This window comes from Tachysurus fulvidraco, chromosome 15, assembly GCF_022655615.1.
Source record: "Tachysurus fulvidraco isolate hzauxx_2018 chromosome 15, HZAU_PFXX_2.0, whole genome shotgun sequence".
Classification (NCBI taxonomy): Eukaryota; Metazoa; Chordata; class Actinopteri; order Siluriformes; family Bagridae; genus Tachysurus; species Tachysurus fulvidraco.
The window spans coordinates 4076656-4100403 of record NC_062532.1 but is presented as its reverse complement, the minus strand read 5'-3'; the positions used below and the strand labels follow the sequence as shown (position 1 = coordinate 4100403).

The 23748-nt window shown below is 38.2% G+C and overlaps 3 gene segments (V, D, J or C); all 3 read right to left on the bottom strand.

The window, feature by feature from the left end:
* LOC125138738 overlaps positions 1 to 23748 on the bottom strand; it is a 345797-nt gene that overhangs the window by 29878 nt on the left and 292171 nt on the right.
* The window catches only part of LOC125138740, an 84061-nt gene that overhangs the window by 21149 nt on the left and 39164 nt on the right, over positions 1 to 23748 (bottom strand).
* Positions 2220 to 18928, bottom strand: LOC125138811. The segment is given in 3 exon segments: positions 2220 to 2517; positions 18466 to 18542; positions 18813 to 18928. Coding segments are annotated over 3 exon segments (351 nt in total).

Below are 23748 nucleotides of genomic sequence, written 5' to 3'. Positions count from 1 at the left end.
ATAATGACTGATACTGAATGAGTCTCATACAGAATACAGTTTGTGGATTCACTTTTTTTTCCACTTTATTTGTTGAGCTCTGCTGCCTCCTTCAGTTATTTCAGTTATTAAAGCTCAGACTATGAGAACAGACTGTGTGTTAAACACAACACACTGCTGGAAACATGCTGTATTATTAATTCTTTCCTATTATAACTTCGGGTGAACAAGAGGATGTTTTTGTATTATAACATGGTGAATTTGCATAAACACACTTCAGCTGTTAGATATCATGAATGAATCCTTCTTGAAAACAAGCAGCTGCTGCCCCCTACAGGTGATTTTTTAAATCCAGCCGTTTGTAGTAGTGATGCTGCAGTAAACATCTACATTTCAGTTTGATCTCTCATTAGATTCTGTGCTGCTGAACAGACTCTGTGTTTCTAACTTCAGGAAATGAACCATCGACCTGTAATGTTCCTGCGGCTGGCATCACAATCAGGAGGAATAAAAGCATGAATAGTACAGTATATAGTCCCAACTAGTCATCACAATTATTGTCCTAGAGCTGATTTACCTCCAGTCAAATACATAAAGACATCATAATGTAAATGTGATACATAAGATTGGGAATATTATAAATATTAATAACTGCTAGATGAGATTGGAATAAAGAGGAAGATCTGAGTGCGAATGGATGATGATGTTTATAATAAAGTTCTCTGGGGTGCAGGTTCCTGCTGAGGGAATATTTACAGCTCACAAGGAAATGCTTGTTGAAGTAATTTAGTGACACATGTTTTCGAATTGTGTAGAAAACCCTTCCATAATCCCACTAAGGAATGTGTCGTAGTTTGCACGGGTTAGTGTTGAAAACACAAGATCACTATCAGTGTTGGTCTTTCCATGAACACAGGTGTTCTTCTAACAAAGGATCCTCTTCAAGTTCTTCTACCTAATCTATTGTGTAAATGTTTAAATCTAAATCTAAAATGAAGGAGTCAGACTTTGTCTTTTCAGGGTCCTCACAATGGGAGGCCTTGTTTTTTATTAAAAGTAGTGTAATACAGATAAATGTGTGTAATATATGCAAAGTAAAATAAAAGAAAATTACAAATAAAATCTCCTTCAAATAATCAACCAGTATTAGAATAAATAAGTCATTAAAATGCAAAGATTATAACAAACAAAGAGACACTCTGCAAGTGTAAGCTTGCATTTATTCAATGATGCACACAGAGTATAACATGCACTGAGCCTTTCTACAATAGAATGCACACACAATGTAATTCAAGACAAGCTTTTATACGTTTCCAATCCTTTCGCCAATATTCAATATTTCAATATCAATTGTTATTGACTTTAAAACCAACATTCCTTCCCATTCCTCTTCCCCAAACCGGTAACTCTGTGGTCAGTGACCAGTTGTATTCTTTAAGGTATACATTCCTTTCAAACAGCACAAGCTTGCAATATCATCTTACTATCTAAGTACAGAAACAACAGGAAGGTATCAGGGGGTGAAATTGTAATGTTGAGTTAAGTATGTTAAGCGGTATCTTATAATTATGGACGAGAGCAAAGGAGGGTGGTTGAGGGGGGGGGGGGGGGGGGGGGTTTTTTTCAAGAAAGCCTCCATATAACATACTCAGCACATTGTATCTTTTAACACACAAGCAATATTATTGCATACATATTTTTAAAGCAAAGAAAATGTTCAACCCACAACCACACGCTGCTCACTGGATAGATGAGTGGATGATAAGGTACTATGTAAATCTCTACAACAGAATGTTTCTCTATCAGAAAGGGAACCAAATCGAATCATTTTTAGAAGACACCTCACTCATCTAAGGAACACATTAGGAAACCTAAATGTAGGAATGGTTACGTGGTGATGGTTTATTTCACACAGACGGCTTTCTCCTGCTCCTGTATTGAGAAGGAGTAAAGCTCAGTGACAGAAAGTAAGGAATAAAACACTTGGGGAGGTTTTGTTACAGAAAAATAATCAACAATGAATCAATGTGTGTTTTATTCATCACCATTTACAATTTTTCTTCTTAGTGATGTAATTATTACAGTGTTTATCATGTGCAGTAATCTTACATTTTTTTTCATTACGGTTTAAAATCTATTACAATTATTACAATTACAATTACATTATTTAAAATATGAACTGACTTCAATCTATTTATTTATTATTATTTATTTTACATTTTTTGAGACTCGTATAGATCAGTGCTGTGTCCTGTTATTGTGAACACTGAATGAGGAGTTTTTGTACAGTGATGTTGTTTATTCGTCTCACTGTGGTTCACGAGCGCAGTAATACACAGCTGTGTCTTCGGTCTGCATGTTCTGTCCTGTTAATGTCACTGTGCTGCTGGACGTGTCTCTGGTAACCTGAAACCTGCTTTTCAGTTTCTCACTGTAGTAAGTTTTAAAGTCATAACCCATAAGTGTGACCCACTCCAGAGCTTTTCCTGCAGGTTGTCGAATCCAAGCCGTACTATAGCTCGTAAGTGAATATGAAACCTTGCACTGGCTAGAGTAAAGTAACACAAAACTCTGCCTAGTCCCATCTCAAAGAATTAAAATGATTCCTGCTGCTGTAAATGAACACAAACTGCTGCTATGTTGTTGGGCTGAATGTTTCAGCATAAATGGTTCAAACACAGGATTTGGTTTGCATGACACACCCACTAGAGATATAAAAACATCCACAGAGGAACAGACGAGAGGAGAAAACTATTTCTGTAAGTTTCACATTGTCAGGTCACTAACTGTTCTGTTTGTAGTATTAGTTACCGCTCCCTAACACTCCTGCTGCTTGTGTTTAATTAAAATTTTTCTTGCACTGAGATTGACAAACTTTCCTGATCCGACTCATTCAGCATTTATTATTTAAATCATCTATAAATGTGTCTAGTGAGTTAAATGAAGCTGGAGAACAATTAGAGTGTTTAACCCTCTGGGGTCGACAGGTGCGCCGGCGCGTTTTTGGCGCTTTTTTCCTCTTCAACGTGAAATCCATTTAAAATACTCCGTCATTCATAATCATACACACACATGTAATACATCACTCGAAACTGTGAAGTGTCTACTTTTATTTGACTGCCTTCATAATAACAACCAAACCCTGTGCTTTTGGCAAATAAAGAAAATAACCAGGGTGTGCATTCAGACATCTCTGTCTCCTTGACCATCTTACTGAAACACGTTACAAACATGAACTGATAACTCCGCCAATACTTATCACACGAACATGATACATATGTCTAATGAAAGCCTGAAATGTCTACTTTTAAATGAGGTAATTAAAATCGAAAGCAAATATTGTCTAATATTTTGTCAAGTACAGATATAAATAAAATCTTAAGTCTTTTGTACTTCATTGTACACTATTTTATTACACTACAAGCAAAAGATTTTCTCTTTAAGTCTCCACACATTCATTCTTTTGTCAACACAATCCAGACTAAGCCATTAAGGGGTTGGGCCTCAGGTGTGAATCATCAATATTCATGACCATTGACCCTCTCTTGCATATTGCCTTTACACAACAAAAACTGTCTTACAAAAATTAAATCAATGTATTGTTTCATGTGAATGAGTGGGTAAAATGGTTTTTACCTCTTTTTGTAGCAAATTATCAACTCTACAAGAGTAGAGAACAAATTGTGTGTGAACAAATGTTTAGTATGTGTTTCTTGGCCTTATTTCAGCATCTTTTCTTTTTCTTTTTCTTTTTACTACCTACGCATAAACATCATTTACTTAAAAATACAAACATGTACATACATTTTACTTACATAATATTGTAGCCCAGTTTGTGCTGAATACAATGTTATGTGATATTAGCCATTAATATGTTTTGAAATAACTGAAAAAAGACCAAATGTAAGAGCATGTCAGAACCTCTGCCAGTGTCCCAAAATGGTCAGACCCCAGAAGGTTAAAAATAGAGACAATGAATGTGTTCAAATAGACTTAGAAGATTTTCTTTACAAACGCTGACAAATACTTTACAAAAACACACAGACAATTATAATTATAGCTTAAATTGTGTGTTACACTGACATCCACTTCAGCAAGCTATGTATTCAGTTGTCTTCAGGACAACAATTTAATTTAATGTTGAGACAAAGATGAAAACTTATGTAGATATCTTTGAACTACAGAAGTGTCGTAGCTCTGCTAGCTCATATACAGTATACCAGACCTATCCGGAGACATGTATACTGCAGAGAGAGGAAAATGACCAGGGATGTTTTTGTACAGGGCTTCAGTGTGTTTGTACTGTAGTGTTGTTTGTCTCTGGCACATTAATACACAGCTGTGTCCTCGACCTGAAAGTTTTGTACTCTTAAATAAACTGTGCTGCTGGATTTGTCCTGGCTGAGACTGATCTTGCTCTTCATCGTGTCTTTGACATTAGTGCTATCATTGCTACACAGATATCCGAGCCAGTGATTTTCCAGCAGGATGCCGTATCCAGTGAATACAATAACTCGACACTGAGATCTTACAAGAGATTTAGAACGACTCTCCAGGCTTCACCAGCACAGTCTGTCTGAGTGAGCTCCACACCTCCAACACCACCTGTGAAGATGAAGTGCTTTTGGAGAAGATGAACGTGTCATATAGTCTGGAGCTTGAAAGAAAATCCAAGTTCTCAACTACTCGAATCAAGATCGCCAAGGTTGCTGTAGTCAGCGAGGAGGAACATTCACAGGCATGTGCTGCACAAGATAAAAGTGTTAATATAAATAAGAAGAAAGTGTCGAAACCTAACACCCTGATGGAAAAGCTGGACGCACAGGACAAAGTGATCTGTGAAGCAATTCAGAACCTTACGTCTCAAGTGGCAAGCCTTGCTCAAACATCACGACCTCAAACAGATAGAAGCAGTAACCAGTGAATCACCCGTAATCAGTTTCTACCAATGCGAACAAACATTAGAGGTTGTACCCAATGCCAGCAGTCTGACTCAGAGGGAAGATATGAAAATTGTTACAAGTGTGGCAGTAGTGAGCACTGGGCAGCAGCCTGACAGTGATTAATGCAATGTCAAACAAGATTGAAATTACTGCAGATGCCATGGAAAGTTTACCAACATCTTCCTTACCTGAAGGTCCATGGTCAACCAAACAAGAGAAGACAGCCATTTGGTGGGACGCAGGTGCCTGGTGCAGTGTTGGTTAGTAAATTCATCAGTGCTCTGGGACACGGGGTCACAAGTGTCAATTGTGAGCTCAGAATGGAAGAAAAGACATCTTCCTGATGCAGAGGTGTGACCAGTGAGAGAGCTGCTTGAGGAGGGAGGACTCAACCTTACAGCGGCGAATGGGACAAGCATTCCATATGAAGACTGGATGGAAGTAGAGTTTTGTCTGTCTGGAACCATTAAAGGAAAAGGCAAACACCTGTTCGCACCAATTCTTATTGCATCCAGTGATTTGGAGAAACCAATCATTGGCTTTAATGTGATTGAGGAGCTGATTCAAGCAAATGCAGCCCAGCAAATTCCTTTGAGTTTCCTGGTGAACACGCTAAGCACATCTCTGGAAGTTAGCCCAAGGAAAGAAAAAGCCGTTGTATCACTTTTGAAGAAAAACAAAAAAAAAAATAGTGGCTGTCATATCAAGACTGGGACGAAAATCCATCATTCTTCCAAGGTGCACAAGGGTGAATGTCAGTTGTGGAAAACCAAATAAGATGATTTCCCTGGGCACACACATGATGCTGGAGCCCAATCCAGAAGCTTGCCTGCAGGGATGAAGGTGAACAAACAGCTCATTCAGATGCCTCTGAAAGATGGTAACATAACAGTGATGGTGGAAAACACCACACATGAAGAGGTGACCCTTACTGCACGACAGTACTAGTACTACAGTGGATGCCATCCATCAGCTGGAATTGAAATCACCGTCTCCGACTGAACCTCAACTTCAGCAATCACCACCTGACAATAAACCAACTCCAGAGATTTCAGACCAAGGTAGGGGAGAGCAGAGGATGGGACCCTCCAGTGGACCTCAGTCATTTACCTGGGGAATAACAGGAACATGTGAGACAGCTATTGAGAGAAAATAGTCTTTGCAAAGGAGGACTGGGACACTGGATGTATTCAGGACCTTAGAATGGATATTTGGTTAAAAGACGACATCTTTGTCCAAAAGACATATAATGCAATCCCATGACCTTTGTATCAAGGGGTGAAGACTCGCATACAGAAAGTCGACATCATCCTACTCCTCACCAGTTGTGTGCGTTAGAAAAAAAGATGGGAGCTTGCGACTATTTGTGGACTACAGGCTGCTCAATGAGAAGACACACCCTGATAAGCATCCCATCCCACGAATCCAAGAGATCCTAGAGAATCTGGGGGGAACTCCTGGTTCACGGTTCTGGACCAGGGTAAAGCCTATCATCAGGGCTTCATGAATGAAGACAGTAGGCCATACACAGTATTCATAACACCTTGGGGGCTGTACGAGTGGGTACGGATCCCTTTCAGCCTCACAAACTCACCCGCCGCCTTCCAGAGATATATGGAAGAGTGTCTGGGGGAGTTGAGGGATGAAATGTGTTCCCTATCATGATGATGTGTTAGTCTTCAGCAAGGATTACGACTAGAATCTACAGAATTTGAGGGGAGTGCTACAACGACAGGAACAGTGTGGTATCAAGCTAAAGCCAAAGAAATGTGACTTTTTCAAGCGGGAAGTCTGCTATGTGGGCCCGCATCATCTCTGAACATGGGTACAGCATGAAACAAAGCAGGACATTCCCAGCACTGTTCGTGAGGTGAGGAAGCTCATGGTTTTTCATGGTTACTACAGATCATATATTACTGACTTCACCAGAATAGCCAAGCCTCTATATGACCTGTTGACAAAATCCAGTACATCCAAGATAAAACTACCAGGAAAGACAGGAAAAACTTCTTCGCAAGCACCTCCATCAGACCCAGTAGAGTGGACAGGGAGACATAAGGAAGTGCTGGAGAAATTGATCACGGAGTTGTCAAACCCACCAATTATGGCATACCCAGACTTGGAGAAGCCATTTGTACTTCATGTGGATGCCTCAGAAGAGGTGCTAGAAGCCGTATTGTACCAACGACAGGGAGGCAAACTACGAGTAGTGGGTTATGGCTACTGTTTCACTTTGAAGTATAGACCAGGAGCGTCAAATCGAGATGCTGATTTTTTGTCACGAAGACCAGTGCCCATTGAAGTCACAATGAGAGAGTGTACTCAAGAATGTGAGCAAGAAATCTTGGGATCAATCGGGGAAGCTCTGAAAGCACAACGACAGGGAAAAGTTGACTGGATATCTGCAATCATCTGCAACATTGATGCCTTACCTGAGGAGCTGTATGGTGGATCAGAGATTAGTCGACACCTTACAGTACATCTCAAGATATCAGGAACTCTCAGCTGGGTGATCCAGTCATTAGCCGAGTAATGGAACTGAAAGGGAAACAACTCTAACTCAAACACAAGGACAAACTGAAAGAACCAGAAGCTGTCAGACGGCTCCTACGAGAATGGCATCACTTACAGATTGATGAGGAAGGTGTCTTGCAAAGGAAACTAATGACCAGAACTCAGTTAGTTGTCCCAGAAAGTTTGAAAAGTATGATATACAAACGCTTGCATAAAGACATGGCTCACATGGGTGTTGATCGGATGGTGGCAGCAGCTCGTGTACATTTCTTCTGGCCAAGAATGAGAGAAGAGATGGAACATTATGTCACAAAAGTTTGTCGATGCCTAAGACAGAAGAAACCAAACCGGATTACCAGAACCACAATTCAGATCACCGAGACAACAGCTCCATTTGAGATAATCTCGATTGGTTACATGCACTTAGAGAAAAGTTGAGGAGGAGCAGAGTATATCCTCGTGGTCATAGACCATTTTTCAAAGTTTGCCCAGGCATATGCCACCAAAAACAAGTCTGGAAAGACAGCAGCCCGGAAATGTTTAAAGACTTTATCATGCGCTTTGATTTTTCTGCAAAAATCCACCATGACCAAGGGAGAGAATTCGAGAACAGCTTGTTCCAAAAGCTACAGAGTTACTGTCATATTAGGCATTCATGTACAACTCCCTACTATCCCCAAGCTAACCCAGCAGGGAGGTTCAACAGGACATTTTTGGCAATGTTGAGGACCCTAGAGGAGACAGAGAAATCAAATTGGGCAGACCACATTAACAAAGTCGTCCATGCCTATAATTCTACAGTGCACAAGTCAACAGGATTTTCACAATTCTTTCTCCATTTTGGTCGAGAGCCAGTTCTTCCCATTGATCTGGTGTTACCCACAAAGTAAGTCACAAACACTCAGTCTCACACGGATTATGCTGAAAGATGGAAACAGTCTATGCAGGAATCCTATGAGATAGCAACCAAGAACATGAAGGCCACTGCAAGAGGGCAGAGGAATTATAACCGAAAGGCATGGAGTTCTGTCTTGGAGCCAGGTGATCATGTGCTGGTACGGAACCTCTCAGAAAGAGGTGGCCCAGGGAAATTGAGAGCCTACTGGGAGAAGCAAACGTACATGGTGAAAGAAAGGAGAGGAGTGGATAGCTTGGTGTATGTAGTAGAATCCTTGGCTGGAACTGGAAAGAAAAGAGTGCTCTATCGGAACCTTTTGTTACCTTGTCCGTACCTGGTTGATGAACAGAGAACAGCTGATGTTCATCGGGAAAGAAAAGGATGTCAGAGTAACAGGTCAAAACAGGTCACATGCTCACGGAAGAATACTCACCTTGACAGCAACGAAAGTTCCAGCGACAAGGAGTTTGACTTGTAGGTTCCAACGCAGAGAACCGGAACACATCTGGATCCATGTGCAGTTGAATTTCACAATAGAGAATAGCGGAGAGAAACAGGAAACCTGAAAAGAAACCTCATGTAAAAGAAATCATTGATGAACCTATAAACTTACCTGATTAGGAGGAGTGTTCAGAGGAGTCTGATGAAGAGGTGTTGGTAGATCTGCAAGGAGAGGGAGGAGAGATCTGTAGGTCCAAGCTTGGAGTCAAGTCAAGCTTGGAGATGGTGACCTGACATTAGAACCTATGAGAAGAACCTCTACCAGAAACAGACAGAAACAGATTATTGTAATACTGAAGTGACATTTAAAATGTACCAGTGCATTGTGGAGGTGTATGTGGTTGGGTCCATTTGTCAATACAGGATATTCTGGGGGGCCCACAAGTGAGCCTAAATCAATCAATCAATCAATCAAATTTTATTTATAGAGCACCTTACAACTGCCAAAAGGAGCACAAGGTGCTTTCCAGTAAAACAACAATAAAAAACAAAATAAATAGAATCAATAAGAACACAATGAACCATAAAATAGCAGTTGAAACCGGGTCTATGCTTAAAAGCCTGTATGAATAAATATGTCTTCAACTGCGATTTAAAAAAAAGACAAGACAGCTCTCAACACACATAAAGCCTATAAGTTAGATGATTGTAGTAATGTCACAGTTGTATGGTAGAAGATATTGATTATATTCTTAAGCTGCGAGGAAGCAGCTGCATGATACTGTTAGTGGAATTCATGTTTTGGACTCATTTGATTACTTTTAGTGTGGTGGGGGAGGGTGTAGTGACCTCAAATAACTCAAATAACTCAGATAGTTATTTAATGTGTTTATACTTGTTTTTGTATGTTTATTGTTAGACAATTTGTTAAAAAAATGGTAAGGAAAAAATATAGTGAACCCATACTGGTGGTGGCGCGGTAGACACAAAAACACAAGAGTAGAAGAAAAAAGAAAAAAAAAACACAGTGTATGCATGCAGATGTTGTAACATGAAAGTGTGTTCTGACCCCGAATCTGTGGCATAAAATAGAAGAATGAATGGGGCAAATAAATCTACAGAAAAATAAAACGGTGTGATTGTCTTCATGCAAGGGGGCAACATCAGCAAGTGGTAACGTGTAGGTCAGAGACTGTAAACATTTTGGTGTTTTAACCTCCATGAATCTGAAAATGTGGGTTTGTCATGTGTCTGTAGTAAGTCTGTGTTTTTGTACTGATGTCTAAGGGGAAGTATCACTGTGTGTCACGGCCGCAGTAATAAACTGCAGTGTCTTCTGTCCTCATGCTGTTCATCTGTAGATACACCTGCTTCTTACTGTCGTCTCTGGAGATGGTGAAGCGGCCGTTAACAGCACTGGAGTAATTTATGTCACTACTGCTACTTGAGATATATGCAACCCATTCCAGCCCTTTTCCAGGCACCTGTCTGATCCAAGACATGCTGCTGTAAATGAACACAAACTGCTGCTATGTTGTTGGGCTGAATGTTTCAGCATAAATGGTTCAAACACAGGATTTGGTTTGCATGGCACACCCACTAGAGATATAAAAACATCCACAGAGGAACAGACGAGAGGAGAAAAAGCTTCCTGTAAAACTCCGGGTGTGTTTCATGCTGTCAGCTTCATCACTTCTCTTTACTCATTAGATCTCATGTCTTTTTAGTCCATCACTGTGGATCACTGGAACATCCAGAAGAACGTAAAGTTTTCTGATCACTGATTATCACTGAACAACACAAACGTGTCCAGTCCTTCATGATGTTGTCATTTTTTTAGCTAATCCTGTTTTTCTGATGATCCATTAATAAAAATCATTTGGTGAGATGATAAAACACTTTGTGTTTCTTTTTTCGTTTAATTTGTACATTACTAGAAATTCATCATCAAATTATACAATGTTCATATTTCACATTTAATTGCATGGGATTCTTATTAATTATTAGATATAGTTTGAGGAGTTTTTGGATGGTTTTTGTTCATTCAGGATGAAGAGTTAAAGCCTGAGTGCTGAGTGTGAATGGATGTTGTTCTTTATAATAAATGTCTTTTGCAGACACATTTCATTTCATCTAGTTAAAAAAAGAGACTATTATTCCTAAGTAAACTTTTATTTATTTCTTTTATTAATGCCAGTGTTGGTTTATGTGCTGTAATATATTTATTTATAAATGTTATATTTGTTTATAATTGCAATATGGGGATTAGTTACTCAGAAAATGTAGTTGTTATTTAATTAAAGAAGTGAATTGTGATGAGGTTTTTGTGCAGCACTGCAGCTTCTCGTGTCACTGTGTGGTTCACGAGCGCAATAATACACAGCTGTGTCTTCAGTCTGCATGTTCTGTCCTGTCAATGTCACTGTGGTGCTGGACATGAAAAATGAAAACTCTGGAAACCTGAAACCTGCTTTTCAGTTTCTCACTGTAGTAAGTGTTACCATCACCACATATCTCTCCGATCCATTCCAGAGTTTTTCCTGCAGGTTGTCGTATCCAGTTTGTACAGTAGCTGCTATCAGTTAATGAATATCCAGACACTTTACAGGTCAGAGTCAGTGACTGACCAGGAGTTAATACTGTGGATCCGGTCTGGATCAGCTCAACACTGTGAACACCTGTTAAAGAAAAGTTATTTTAATGATGTAAAAGCAAAAAGCTTTAAGGAACCAAAACTGTATTACATGTCAAATGTAAAAACACTTACAGTGTACGGCTGCCAGCAGCAGCAGCAGTAGGGATGTAGAGATCATGGTGTGTGTTGGAGCAGAAGAAGTAAAAGCTCTTGGTCTTTGTTGCTTAAATACTGTATATAACAGAGGAGGACATTTGCATAGAGACACTCCTTATCTTAGGGTCAAAATGGGATGGATTCTTATATACATAAATATAAATTAGAAAACTTCCTCATCTTTTAAACCTGTCTGCATTTTTTATCTATCACTGCAGCTTGAACTTATGTTTGAACCAATAAGAATTTTAAGGCAGGTGTTAATGAGTAAGTTTATACACTATCAGGTGTTTTCATGTCAATTTATAATAAGAAAACACACAGCAAACTTTATTTCTATTCATTTATAATTCTGTTTAATTTAGAACCTTACATTATAACAGCATTATAAAATACATCTTGTCATGTTACTGAGAAACCTCACAACCACAGGAGGATGTAGTTACATAAATTATAGTGTTTTTATTTGTCCAACCTGTGTTTAACAACCCAAATAACTAATCACACATTATGGAAAGAGTGAAAAAGAAGAGAAAATGTAGATATTTGTCTGATAATGACTGATACTGAATGAGTCTCATACAGAATGCAGTTTGTGGATTCACTTTTTTTTCACTTTATTTGTTGAGCTCTGCTGCCTCCTTCAGTTGTTTCAGTTATTGAACCTCAGACTATGAGAACAGACTGTGTGTTAAACACAACACACTGCTGGAAACATGCTGTATTATTCCTGAATCCACTCATTAAACACTGATTCCAACTGCTGGTTAAAAATCCTGTAAAATGAAGGGATTAATAATGGTTCAGAATGAAAACTCTTTCAATAATGTTTTCTTTTTTATTTAAAAATGACTTTGTGTGACTGTGTTTTAAAATGCTGCAAACGATTCTGACTTCATTCCAGTGGAAGAAAGTGAAAGTGTGACTGAGATGATTTATTAGTTACACTGAGAGGATGTCTGTAACATGTCTCATAAGGTTTTTGTAAGAGGAATCCACTATTCTGTCTCACTGTGTGTAACGAGCGCAGTAATACACAGCTGTGTCTTCAGTCTGCATGTTCTGTCCTGTTAATGTCACTGTGCTGCTGGACGTGTCTCTGGAAATCTGAAACCTGCTTTTCAGTTTCTCACTGTAGTAAGTGTTACCATCACCACACATACGTGCGATCCATTCCAGAGTTTTTCCTGCAGGTTGTCGTATCCAGTGTATACAGTAGCTGCTATCAGTTAATGAATATCCAGACACTTTACAGGTCAGAGTCAGTGACTGACCAGGAGTTAATACTGTGGATCCGGTCTGGATCAGCTCAACACTGTGAACACCTGTTAAAGAAAAGTTATTTTAATGATGTAAAAGTAAAAAGCTTTAAGGAACCAAAACTGTATTACATGTCAAATGTAAAAACACTTACAGTGTACGGCTGCCAGCAGCAGCAGCAGTAGGGATGTAGAGATCATGGTGTGTGTTGGAGCAGAAGTTAAAGCTCTTGGTCTTTGTTGCTTAAATCTATAACAGAGAAGGACATTTGCATAGAGACACTCCTTATCTTAGGGTCAACATGGGATGGATTCTTGTATATAAATATAAATGAAAAACTTCCTGCAGATGAGAAAACTTCCACATCTTTTTAAACATGTCTGTATTTTTTAGAGATATCTATCACTGCAGCTTGAGCTTATGTTTGAACCAATAAGAAGATTAAGGCAGGTGTTATTGAGTAATTTTATCAGGTGTTTTCAGGTGATTTATGAATTGAAAAATTACGGACATTTTAAATCATCTAGAACAGGAAACTTTATTTCTATTCATTTATATTTCTGTTTAATTTAGAAGCTTACTTTATAACAGCATTATAAAATACATCTTGTCATGTTACTGAGAAACCTCACAACCACAGGAGGATGTAGTTACATAAATTATAGTGTTTTTATTTGTACAACCTGTGTTTAACAACCCAAATAACTAATCACACATTATGGAAAGAGTGAAAAAGACGAGAAAATGTAGATATTTGTCTGATAATGACTGATACTGAATGAGTCTCATACAGAATGCAGTTTGTGGATTCACTTTTTTTCACTTTATTTGTTGAGCTCTGCTGCCTCCTTCAGTTGTTTCAGTTATTGAAGCTCAGACTATAAGTCTGTGTTTTTGTACTGATGTCTAAGGGGAAGTATCACTGTGTGTGACGGGCGCAGTAATAAACTGCAGTGTCTTCTGTCCTCATGTTGTTCATCTGCAGATACACCTGCATCTTACTGTTGTCTCTGGAGATGGTGAAGCGGCCCTTAACAGCGCTGGAGTAACGTATGTCACTGCCGTGGATAATTGCAACCCATTCCAGCCCTTTTCCAGGTGCCTGTCTGATCCAAGCCATGTAATAGCTACTAAAGGTAAATCCAGAGGCTGTGCAGGTCAGTTTATGAGACTGATCAGGTTTGATGATCACTGGATCAGACTCGATCAGTGTCTGACTGCAGGAATCTGAAATAGAAGAATATTCAAAGGTAGGAATTAACATTAAAAATTAATGAATGAAAAATATTTTAAGTATGTAACAAATAATACTAACATTGAATGAAGATTACTAGAGTAAAGTAACACAAAACTCTGCCTAGTCCCATCTCAAAGAATTAAAATGATTCCTGCTGCTGTAAATGAACACAAACTGCTGCTATGTTGTTGGGCTGAATGTTTCAGCATAAATGGTTCAAACACAGGATTTGGTTTGCATGACACACCCACTAGAGATATAAAAACATCCACAGAGGAACAGACGAGAGGAGAAAAAGCTTCCTGTAAATCTCTGGGTGTGTTTCATGCTGTCAGCTTCATCACTGCTCTTTACTCATTAGATCTCATGTCTTTTTGTTTTAAGCTGAATGTGCAGTAAAAGATGGTCTTGTTCACACAGACGGCTCTCACAAGGCATCAAACAACAGTAACTTGGTCCTGTATTGACAATAATTTCTAATTTCTGCTAAAAGAAATGAAGACCTAGAACTTTATCTAAAACAAGTTCCAACAGAAGCATAAGAGCTCAGTGAAACATAGAGTAAGGAATTAAAGACATAGAGGCATGATGTTCTAGGCAGGGTGATGGGATGCAGTAGCATGTGTGGACGTCTTTTGCTCCTCTAAGACCTCTCTCTGTGTTGTGTATTGAATCAACGTTATTGGAGAAATTACTGTATTGTGAGTATATAACAGTTTGTTTAGAATGTAGGGATTCATTACTCAGTACATTACATTAATTGTCCATTTAGGTGAATAAGGACTGGGATGGACTCTGGAGCCTGCACTCTGACCCAATAAAACACTTCCTAATGATGACCGAGTGACTGAATACATTACCCTGATTATTGTCTCGTGATACTGAATGATTATATGATTAGTTACAGTATATATATCCTTACACCTCTAATTCCAGTAGTTTTGTTCTCTATTAATAAGAGCACAGACATTTGTTCTCTTCTGGACTCCTGAACACATAAAACCTGCAGACGCAGACGGGGAAAATGAGCTGCAGTTTATTTACAGAGTCATTTAAAGAACCGGAATATGAACATGTCTGAATGTGCAAGAGGATGTTTTTGTATTATAACAGGGTGAATTTGCATAAACACACTTCAGCTGTTAGATTTCATAGTTTCATGAATCCTTCTTGAAAACAAGCAGCTGCTGCCCCCTACAGGTGATTTTTAATTCCAGGAGTTTGTAGTAGTGATGCTGCAGTAAACATCTACATTTCAGTTTGATCTCTCTTTAGATTCTGTGCTGCTGATCAGACTAAATCTAAATCATAATTCTATTATAATGTTATGTAGAGATGACAGGGTTTATTCAGTAGATTTAAAAAGTACACATTTAACATGTAATTGTAATTTAAGTTTTAGCACTACAATCTCATCACATAAACTGACAAACCGTTAACTGATGTTGTCTCAGAAACTCTGAGAAACTCAGAAGGTTAAACATTGAAGAAAGTCACTTTTTCTGTCTCTAACAGTTTTCTGTACTGGATGTTTTTGTACAGTGTCTTCATTGATCTGTCTCACTGTGATTTAAAAGTTCAGTAATACACAGCTGTATCTTCTGTCTGAAACTTTTGCCAGTGTAAAATCATGATGTTGCTGGACGTGTCATCTGTGGACAGATTTCTTTCTTTAGTGAATCGCTGCTGCCAGTATCACTGGAGCTACAGTACCAGCTGATCCATTCCAGCTCATGTCCTTACTGTCAGTTAGTACTGTCTAGTGGGTGAGTTTGCATTGATTCTAAAGGGGTCTGAAAATGTTTCTCCAGACTTAACCAGCATGACTGCAGGGTGAACCAGTTCAATACATTTAATACCTGTGAACAACAATCATGCCAGTATTCACGTTCATTCTATCAACAGCAAAATACTAGTTACTGTACCTACTATTTACTTACTAAGTGTCAGGTGACCCGAGGTAAAAAAACGGACCCAACTGCAGGATAGCTAAAATAAACAGGGATTTATTAACAAAAAACACGAAACAGGACGAAGACAATACCTGACATGAACACAATAGGATTCGGCGCTGCACAAGGCAACGCGGCTTAACTAAATACTAATAATAATCAAGACACATAAGGGACAAGTGTGCAGAGGTGGGGAGAAATAGACAAGGGCGAGGCAGACACGTGAACACCAAACATAAACAAAAAGGCACATGGCCAAAATCCAGAGTCCTGACACTAAGTATTTGATCAAATGGTATGGATTATTCAGTCGGGAGCTGTAATGTCTTGGCTTCATAAGAATTGTGTCGTTAGTGTTTATGACTTTAATGTAAATCCCAGGAGAACACGTGTATTTATGACACACTGTCAGTCATTAGATTTTCAACTTGTTGGTTAGATGTTGTGAATAAAGAAAGGGCGGCCATCACAGGCCTTAAAGCTTAAAGAAAAATGTAATGTGTAAACATTTCTAATGTGTTTGCAGTTTAAATATACAGGACACAGATAAGGACCAAAGGTCGAGTAAACCTTTACTGTTGGTCTGTTAGTAAAATTGGAAAATTATATGTACTACAAATACAAAAAAGATGTAAAAACATTTCTCCATCTGTCTTTGTCTGTAATCATTTATTATTTCCTTTCAGAATATATGAAGCGTGATTGAAAGTAAAAATGGATGTGTGTGGTGGTCGGGGAAATCTCATCAGACGCATGTGGAGAATTTTATTTCAGTGTACTTGGAGTTTTTGTACAGGGATGTTGTTTACGAGCGCAGTAATACACAGCTGTGTCTTCAGTCTGCATGTTCTGTCCTGTTAATGTCACTGTGCTGCTGGATGTGTCTCTGGAAGCCTGAAACCTGCTTTTCAGTTTCTCACTGTAGTAAGTGTTACCATCACCACATATACTTCCGATCCATTCCAGAGTTTTTCCTGCAGGTTGTCGTATCCAGTCTGTACAGTAGCTGCTATCAGTTAATGAATATCCAGACACTTTACAGGTCAGAGTCAGTGACTGACCAGGAGTTAATACTGTGGATCCGGTCTGGATCAGCTCAACACTGTGAACACCTGTTAAAGAAAAGTTATTTTAATGATGTAAAAGCAAAAAGCTTTAAGGAACCAAAACTGTATGACATGTCAAATGTAAAAACACTTACAGTGTACGGCTGCCAGCAGCAGCAGCAGTAGGGATGTAGAGATCATGGTGTGTGTTGGAGCAGAAGAAGTAAAGGCTCTTGGTCTTTGTTGCTTAAATATATAACAGAGAAGAACATTTGCATAGAGACACTCCTTATCTTAGGGTCAAAATGGGATGGATTCTTATATGAGAAAACCTTCTCATCTTTTAAACATGTCTGTATTTTTTAGAGATAACTATCACTGCAGCTTGAGCTTATGTTTGAACCCATAACAACCTTAAGGCAGGTGTTAATGAGTAAGTTTATACACTTTCAGGTGTTTTCAGGTGAATTTATAATAAGAAAACACACAGCAAACTTTATTTCTATTCATTTATAATTCTGTTTAATTTGGAACCTTACATTATAACAGCATTATAAAATACATCTTGTCATGTTACTGAGAAACCTCACAACCACAGGAGGATGTAGTTATATAAATTATAGTGTTTTTATTTGTCCAACCTGTGTTTAACAACCCAAATAACTAATCACACATTATGGAAAGAGTGAAAAAGAAGAGAAAATGTAGATGTTTGTCTGATAATGACTGATACTGAATGAGTCTCATACAGAATGTAGTTTGTGGATTCACTTTTTTTCACTTTATTTGTTGAGCTCTGCTGCCTCCTTCAGTTGTTTCAGTTATTGAAGCTCAGACTATGAGAACAGACTGTGTGTTAAACACAACACACTGCTGGAAACATGCTGTATTATTCCTGAATCCACTCATTAAACACTGATTCCAACTGCTGGTTAAAAATCCTGTAAAATGAAGGGATTAATAATGGTTCAGAATGAAGACTCTTTCAATAATGTTTTCTTTTTTATTTTAAAATGACTTTGTGTGACTGTGTTTTAAAATGCTGCAAACGATTCTGACTTCATTCCAGTGGAAGAAAGTGAAAGTGTGACTGAGATGATTTATTAGTTACACTGAGAGGATGTCTATAACATGTCTCATAAGGTTTTTGTAAGAGGAATCCACTATTCTGTCTCACTGTGGTTCACGAGCGCAGTAATACACAGCTGTGTCTTCAGTCTGCATGTTCTGTCCTCCAATTGTTATTGTGTTAGTAGAAGTGTCTCTGGAGATGCTGAACTTATTTTTCAGTTTCTCACTGTAAGCTGTACTACCACCACCGCCGATGTACCCAATCCACTCCAGAGCTTTTCCTGCAGGTTGTCGAATCCAATGTGTAGTGTAGCTCGTAACTGAATATGAAACCTTGCACTGGATGGAGAGACTCTGGCCTGGCTGGACTGTCATGGAAGCAGGCTGAGTCAGTTCCTCACCATGCACATCTGTGGAGGAAAACACATGGTGATATCTCACACAATATCTGCTGCACCTTTATTCTTCATCTAGTAAATGAATGAATTTGATAAAGCACTCACAAGAAGTTTATGAGAATTAATGTTAAAATTTTTTTTTTAAATAATATATATATATTTTTTAAATAATGTAATAAATATATATATATATATATAAATAATTATAAATAATGTAATCAACAGTCATCAAGTCATTTTCACGAAACAGGAATTAAATCTAAAGCCGACACGAAGACGTACAGAATGCAGCTGAAAGCAGCAGCAACACTGATAATGACAGCATTGTTGTTGATATAAAAGTGAAGTGAAGTAAAATGCTCAGCTGCTGTCCTCCTCCTCACTACACACACACACACACACACACACTCACACAGACCTCCTTAATGTAAGAGACACAAGTGGAGGATTTGCATGAAATGCATCATCATGATCTTGAAGTCTCAGGTTTACTCATTTATACATTAACGTTCTTCCTCTTAGAAGAATTGGGCTTAGAGTGAAATGAACAAAACACTAACGTGTCTCTGTGATTAACTGAACTGAACATGTTCAATCAACAATCATCTAAAATGAGCCTCACACGATAAAGTCACAGTTTCTGTGTTCAGAAGGTGTTAGTTACATTTCTAGAACATAGGCTGTGTATTGGGACTATGATGTGTGTATTACAGTGTATATTGGGACTATGATGTGTGTATTACAGTGTGTATTGGGACTATGATGTGTGTATTGGGACTGTGATGTCTATTAGTTTGTTGGTTTGAGGAACAGTCAGAATCACATTTATCACATTTTTCTACCTGTGGGTTTTTCCAGTGTTTCCTGGAGCACAGAAACAGGGTTTATGTATATTTTCATTGCTGATCATTAGTTTAGGCCACGCCCACTTTAGGGTTATAACCAGGTACATTTGATTCAGTCATGTGAGCAAGAGGGTGTTTTTTTTTTTCATATCAGGATGAATTTGCATAAACACATTTCAGCTGTTTTCATAGTTTCATGAATCCTTCACAAAAACAAACAGCTGCTGCCCCCTACAGGTGCAGATACAAAATATTATAATGTTCTTGCTGTCAGGAAAAAAAAAACTTTCACATGGACCAACAATGTAAATAAAGAAAGTAGGAATTCAGAATTGGAGCATTTTTATCAGCATGGTTTAAAAGAGAGAAAACCCTCAGACACAGTATCAGCAGTAACATAGTAAATCATTTGGTTTAACCAAATTATCTACTTCCATAGTTCTTAATCTGTTAATTTAATTAACTTTTTTCCATTCATTTTCTCAAAGCAGCTTTAAAAAAAAGAAAAGAAATGTACAATAAAAAATAAAAAATTTAAATTTTTTCTATCATTTTTTGTAACAGACTGTGAGCCTTTCATTTGTCTGTAGTAAGTCTGTGTTTTTGTACTGATGTCTAAGGGGAAGTATCACTGTGTGCGACGGGCACAGTAATAAACTGCAGTGTCTTCTGTCCTCATGCTGTTCATCTGCAGATACACCTGCTTCTTACTGTTGTCTCTGGAGATGGTGAAGCGGCCCTGAACAGCACTGGAGTAAAACTTCCTATCACTATCACCCTCAATAATTGCAACAAATTCCAGCCCTTTTCCAGGCGCCTGTCTGATCCAAGCCATCCAGTAGCTACTAAAGTCTAATCCAGATGCTGTGCAGGTCAGTTTATGAGACTGATCAGGTTTGATGATCGCTGGATCAGACTCGATCAGTGTCTGACTGCAGGAATCTGAAATAGAAGAATAGTCAAAGGTGGAAGTTAACATTAAAAATGAATGAATGAAAAATATTTAAATGATGTAATAAATAATACTAACATTGAATGAAGATTGCTAGAGTAAAGTAACACAAAACTCTGCCTAGTCCCATCTCAAAGAATTAAAATGGTTCCTGCTGCTGTAAATGAACACAAACTGCTGCTATGTTGTTGGGCTGAATGTTTCAGCATAAATGGTTCAAACACAGGATTTGGTTTGCATGGCACACCCACTAGAGATATAAAAACATCCACAGAGGAACAGACGAGAGGAGAAAAAGCTTCCTGTAAATCTCCGGGTGTGTTTCATGCTGTCAGCTTCATCACTGCTCTTTACTGATCTCATTAGATCTCATGTCTTTTTTTTTCAAGCTGATTGTGCAGTAAAAGATGGTCTTGTTCACACAGATGGCTCTCACAAGGCATCAAACAACAGTACCTTGGTCCTGTATTGACAATAATTTCTAATTTCTTCTAAAAGAAATGAAGACCTAGAACTTTATCTAAAACAAGTTCCAACAGAAGCTTAAGAGCTCAGTGAAACATAGAGTAAGGAATTAAAGTCATAGAGGCATGATGTTCTAGGCAGGGTGATGGGATGCAGTAGCATGTGTGGACGTCTTTTGTTCCTCTAAGACCTCTCTCTGTGTTGTGTATTGAATCAACGTTATTGGAGGAATTACTGTACTGTGAGTACTAAACAGTGTGTTTGGAATGTAGGGATTCATTACTCAGTACATTACATTAATTGTCCATTTAGGTGAATAAGGACTGGGATGGACTCTGGAGCCTGCACTCTGACCCAATAAAACACTTCCTAATGATGACCGAGTGACTGAATACATTACCCTGATTATTGTCTCGTAATACTGAATGATTATATGATTAGTTACAGTATATATATCCTTACACCTCTAATTCCAGTAGTTTTGTTCTCTATTAATAAGAGCACAGACATTTGTTCTCTTCTGGACTCCTGAACACATAAAACCTGCAGTGTACTTGGAGTTTTTGTACAGGGATGTTGTTTATTCATCTCACTGTGGTTTACGAGCGCAGTAATACACAGCTGTGTCTTCAGTCTGCATGTTCTGTCCTGTTAATGTCACTGTGCTGCTGGACGTGTCTCTGGAAACCTGAAACCTGCTTTTCAGTTTCTCACTGTAGTAAGTGTTACCACTACCACATATCTCTCCGATCCATTCCAGAGTTTTTCCTGCAGGTTGTCGTATCCAGTCTGTACAGTAGCTGCTATCAGTTAATGAATATCCAGACACTTTACAGGTCAGAGTCAGTGACTGACCAGGAGTTAATACTGTGGATCCGGTCTGGATCAGCTCAACACTGTGAACACCTGTTAAAGAAAAGTTATTTTAATGATGTAAAAGCAAAAAGCTTTAAGGAACCAAAACTGTATTACATGTCAAATGTAAAAACACTTACAGTGTACGGCTGCCAGCAGCAGCAGCAGTAGGGATGTAGAGATCATGGTGTGTGTTGGAGCAGAAGAAGTTAAAGCTCTTGGTCTTTGTTGCTTAAATCTATAACAGAGAAGGACATTTGCATAGAGACACTCCTTATCTTAGGGTCAAAATGGGATGGATTCTTATGTACATAATGAGAAAATGAGAAAACTTCCTCATCTTTTAAACCTGTCTGTATTTTTTAAAAATATATCTATCACTGCAGCTTGAGATTATGTTTGAACCAATAAGAATTTTAAGGCAGGGGTTAATGAGTAAGTTTATACACTATTAGGTGTTTTCATGTTAATTTATAATAAGAAAACACACAGCAAACTTTATTTCTATTTATTTGTAATTATTTAATTTAGAACCTTACATTACAACAGCATTATAAAATACAATATATAAAATATATAAAATCTTGTCATGTTACTGAGAAACCTCACAACCACAGGAGGATGTAGTTACATAAATTATAGTGTTTTTATTTGTACAACCTGTGTTTAACAACCCAAATAACTAATCACACATTATGGAAAGAGTGAAAAAGAAGAGAAAAAGTAGATATTTGTCTGATAATGACTGATACTGAATGAGTCTCATACAGAATGCAGTTTGTGGATTCACTTTTTTTCACTTTATTTGTTGAGCTCTGCTGCCTCCTTCAGTTGTTTCAGTTATTGAAGCTCAGACTATGAGAGCAGACTGTGTGTTAAACACAACACACTGCTGGAAACATGCTGTATTATTCCTGAATCCACTCATTAAACACTGATTCCAACTGCTGGTTAAAAATCCTGTAAAATGAAGGGATTAATAATGGTTCAGAATGAAGACTCTTTCAATAATGTTTTCTTTTTTTATTTAAAAATGACTTTGTGTGACTGTGTTTTAAAATGCTGCAAACGATTCTGACTTCATTCCAGTGGAAGAAAGTGAAAGTGTGACGGAGATGATTTATTAGTTACACTGAGAGGATGTCTGTAACATGTCTCATAAGGTTTTTGTAAGAGGAATCCACTATTCTGTCTCACTGTGTGTAACGAGCGCAGTAATACACAGCTGTGTCTTCAGTCTGCATGTTCTGTCCTCCAATTGTTATTGTGTTAGTAGAAGTGTCTCTGGAGATGCTGAACTTATTTTTCAGTTTCTCACTGTAAGCTGTACTCCCACCAGTATCGATGTATCCAATGTACTCCAGAGCTTTTCCTGCAGGTTGTCGAATCCAAGCTGTATAATAGCTCGTAACTGAATATGAAACCTTGCACTGGATGGAGAGACTCTGGCCTGGCTGGACTGTCATGGAAGCAGGCTGAGTCAGTTCCTCACCATGCACATCTGTGGAGGAAAACACATGGTGATATCTCACACAATATATGCTGCACCTTTATTCTTCATCTAGTAAATGAATGAATTTGATAAAGCACTCACAAGAAGCAGCTGCCAGCAGGAGCAGTAGAGATGTAGAGAACATGGTGTGTGTTGTTTGGACTGGAGTCTTCTCTGTTCTCCAAAGTTTAACAGACACCATCACATCATATAAATAGAGTGAGATCCAGCTCTGACACTTGGATTTGTTTATCTGCTGATGATGGGAGGAGAATGTATCTGAAACGTATTTAAATTATGAGGAGGAGATTCATCTGATGGAGAATGTGTGGGTTTATAAACTCAGCTTTCAACAAGATTTGGACCGTTGTCTTTGGAGTTGTAAACATGTTTTCTCACAATATTTATGCTATAATTGATCTAAACGATAACTGTAAAATTTCGAAAATACACAGATTGTTGTAGTTAAATTTGAATCAGTTTTGCAGAATCCCAATAATCAAATATCGGTCCGGTGAGTTAAATGAAGCTGGAGAACAATTAGAATGTTTAAAGTGAGAGAGTTTCTTTATAAAGACTGACATCTAGAGGCACATAAAGAATTATAAT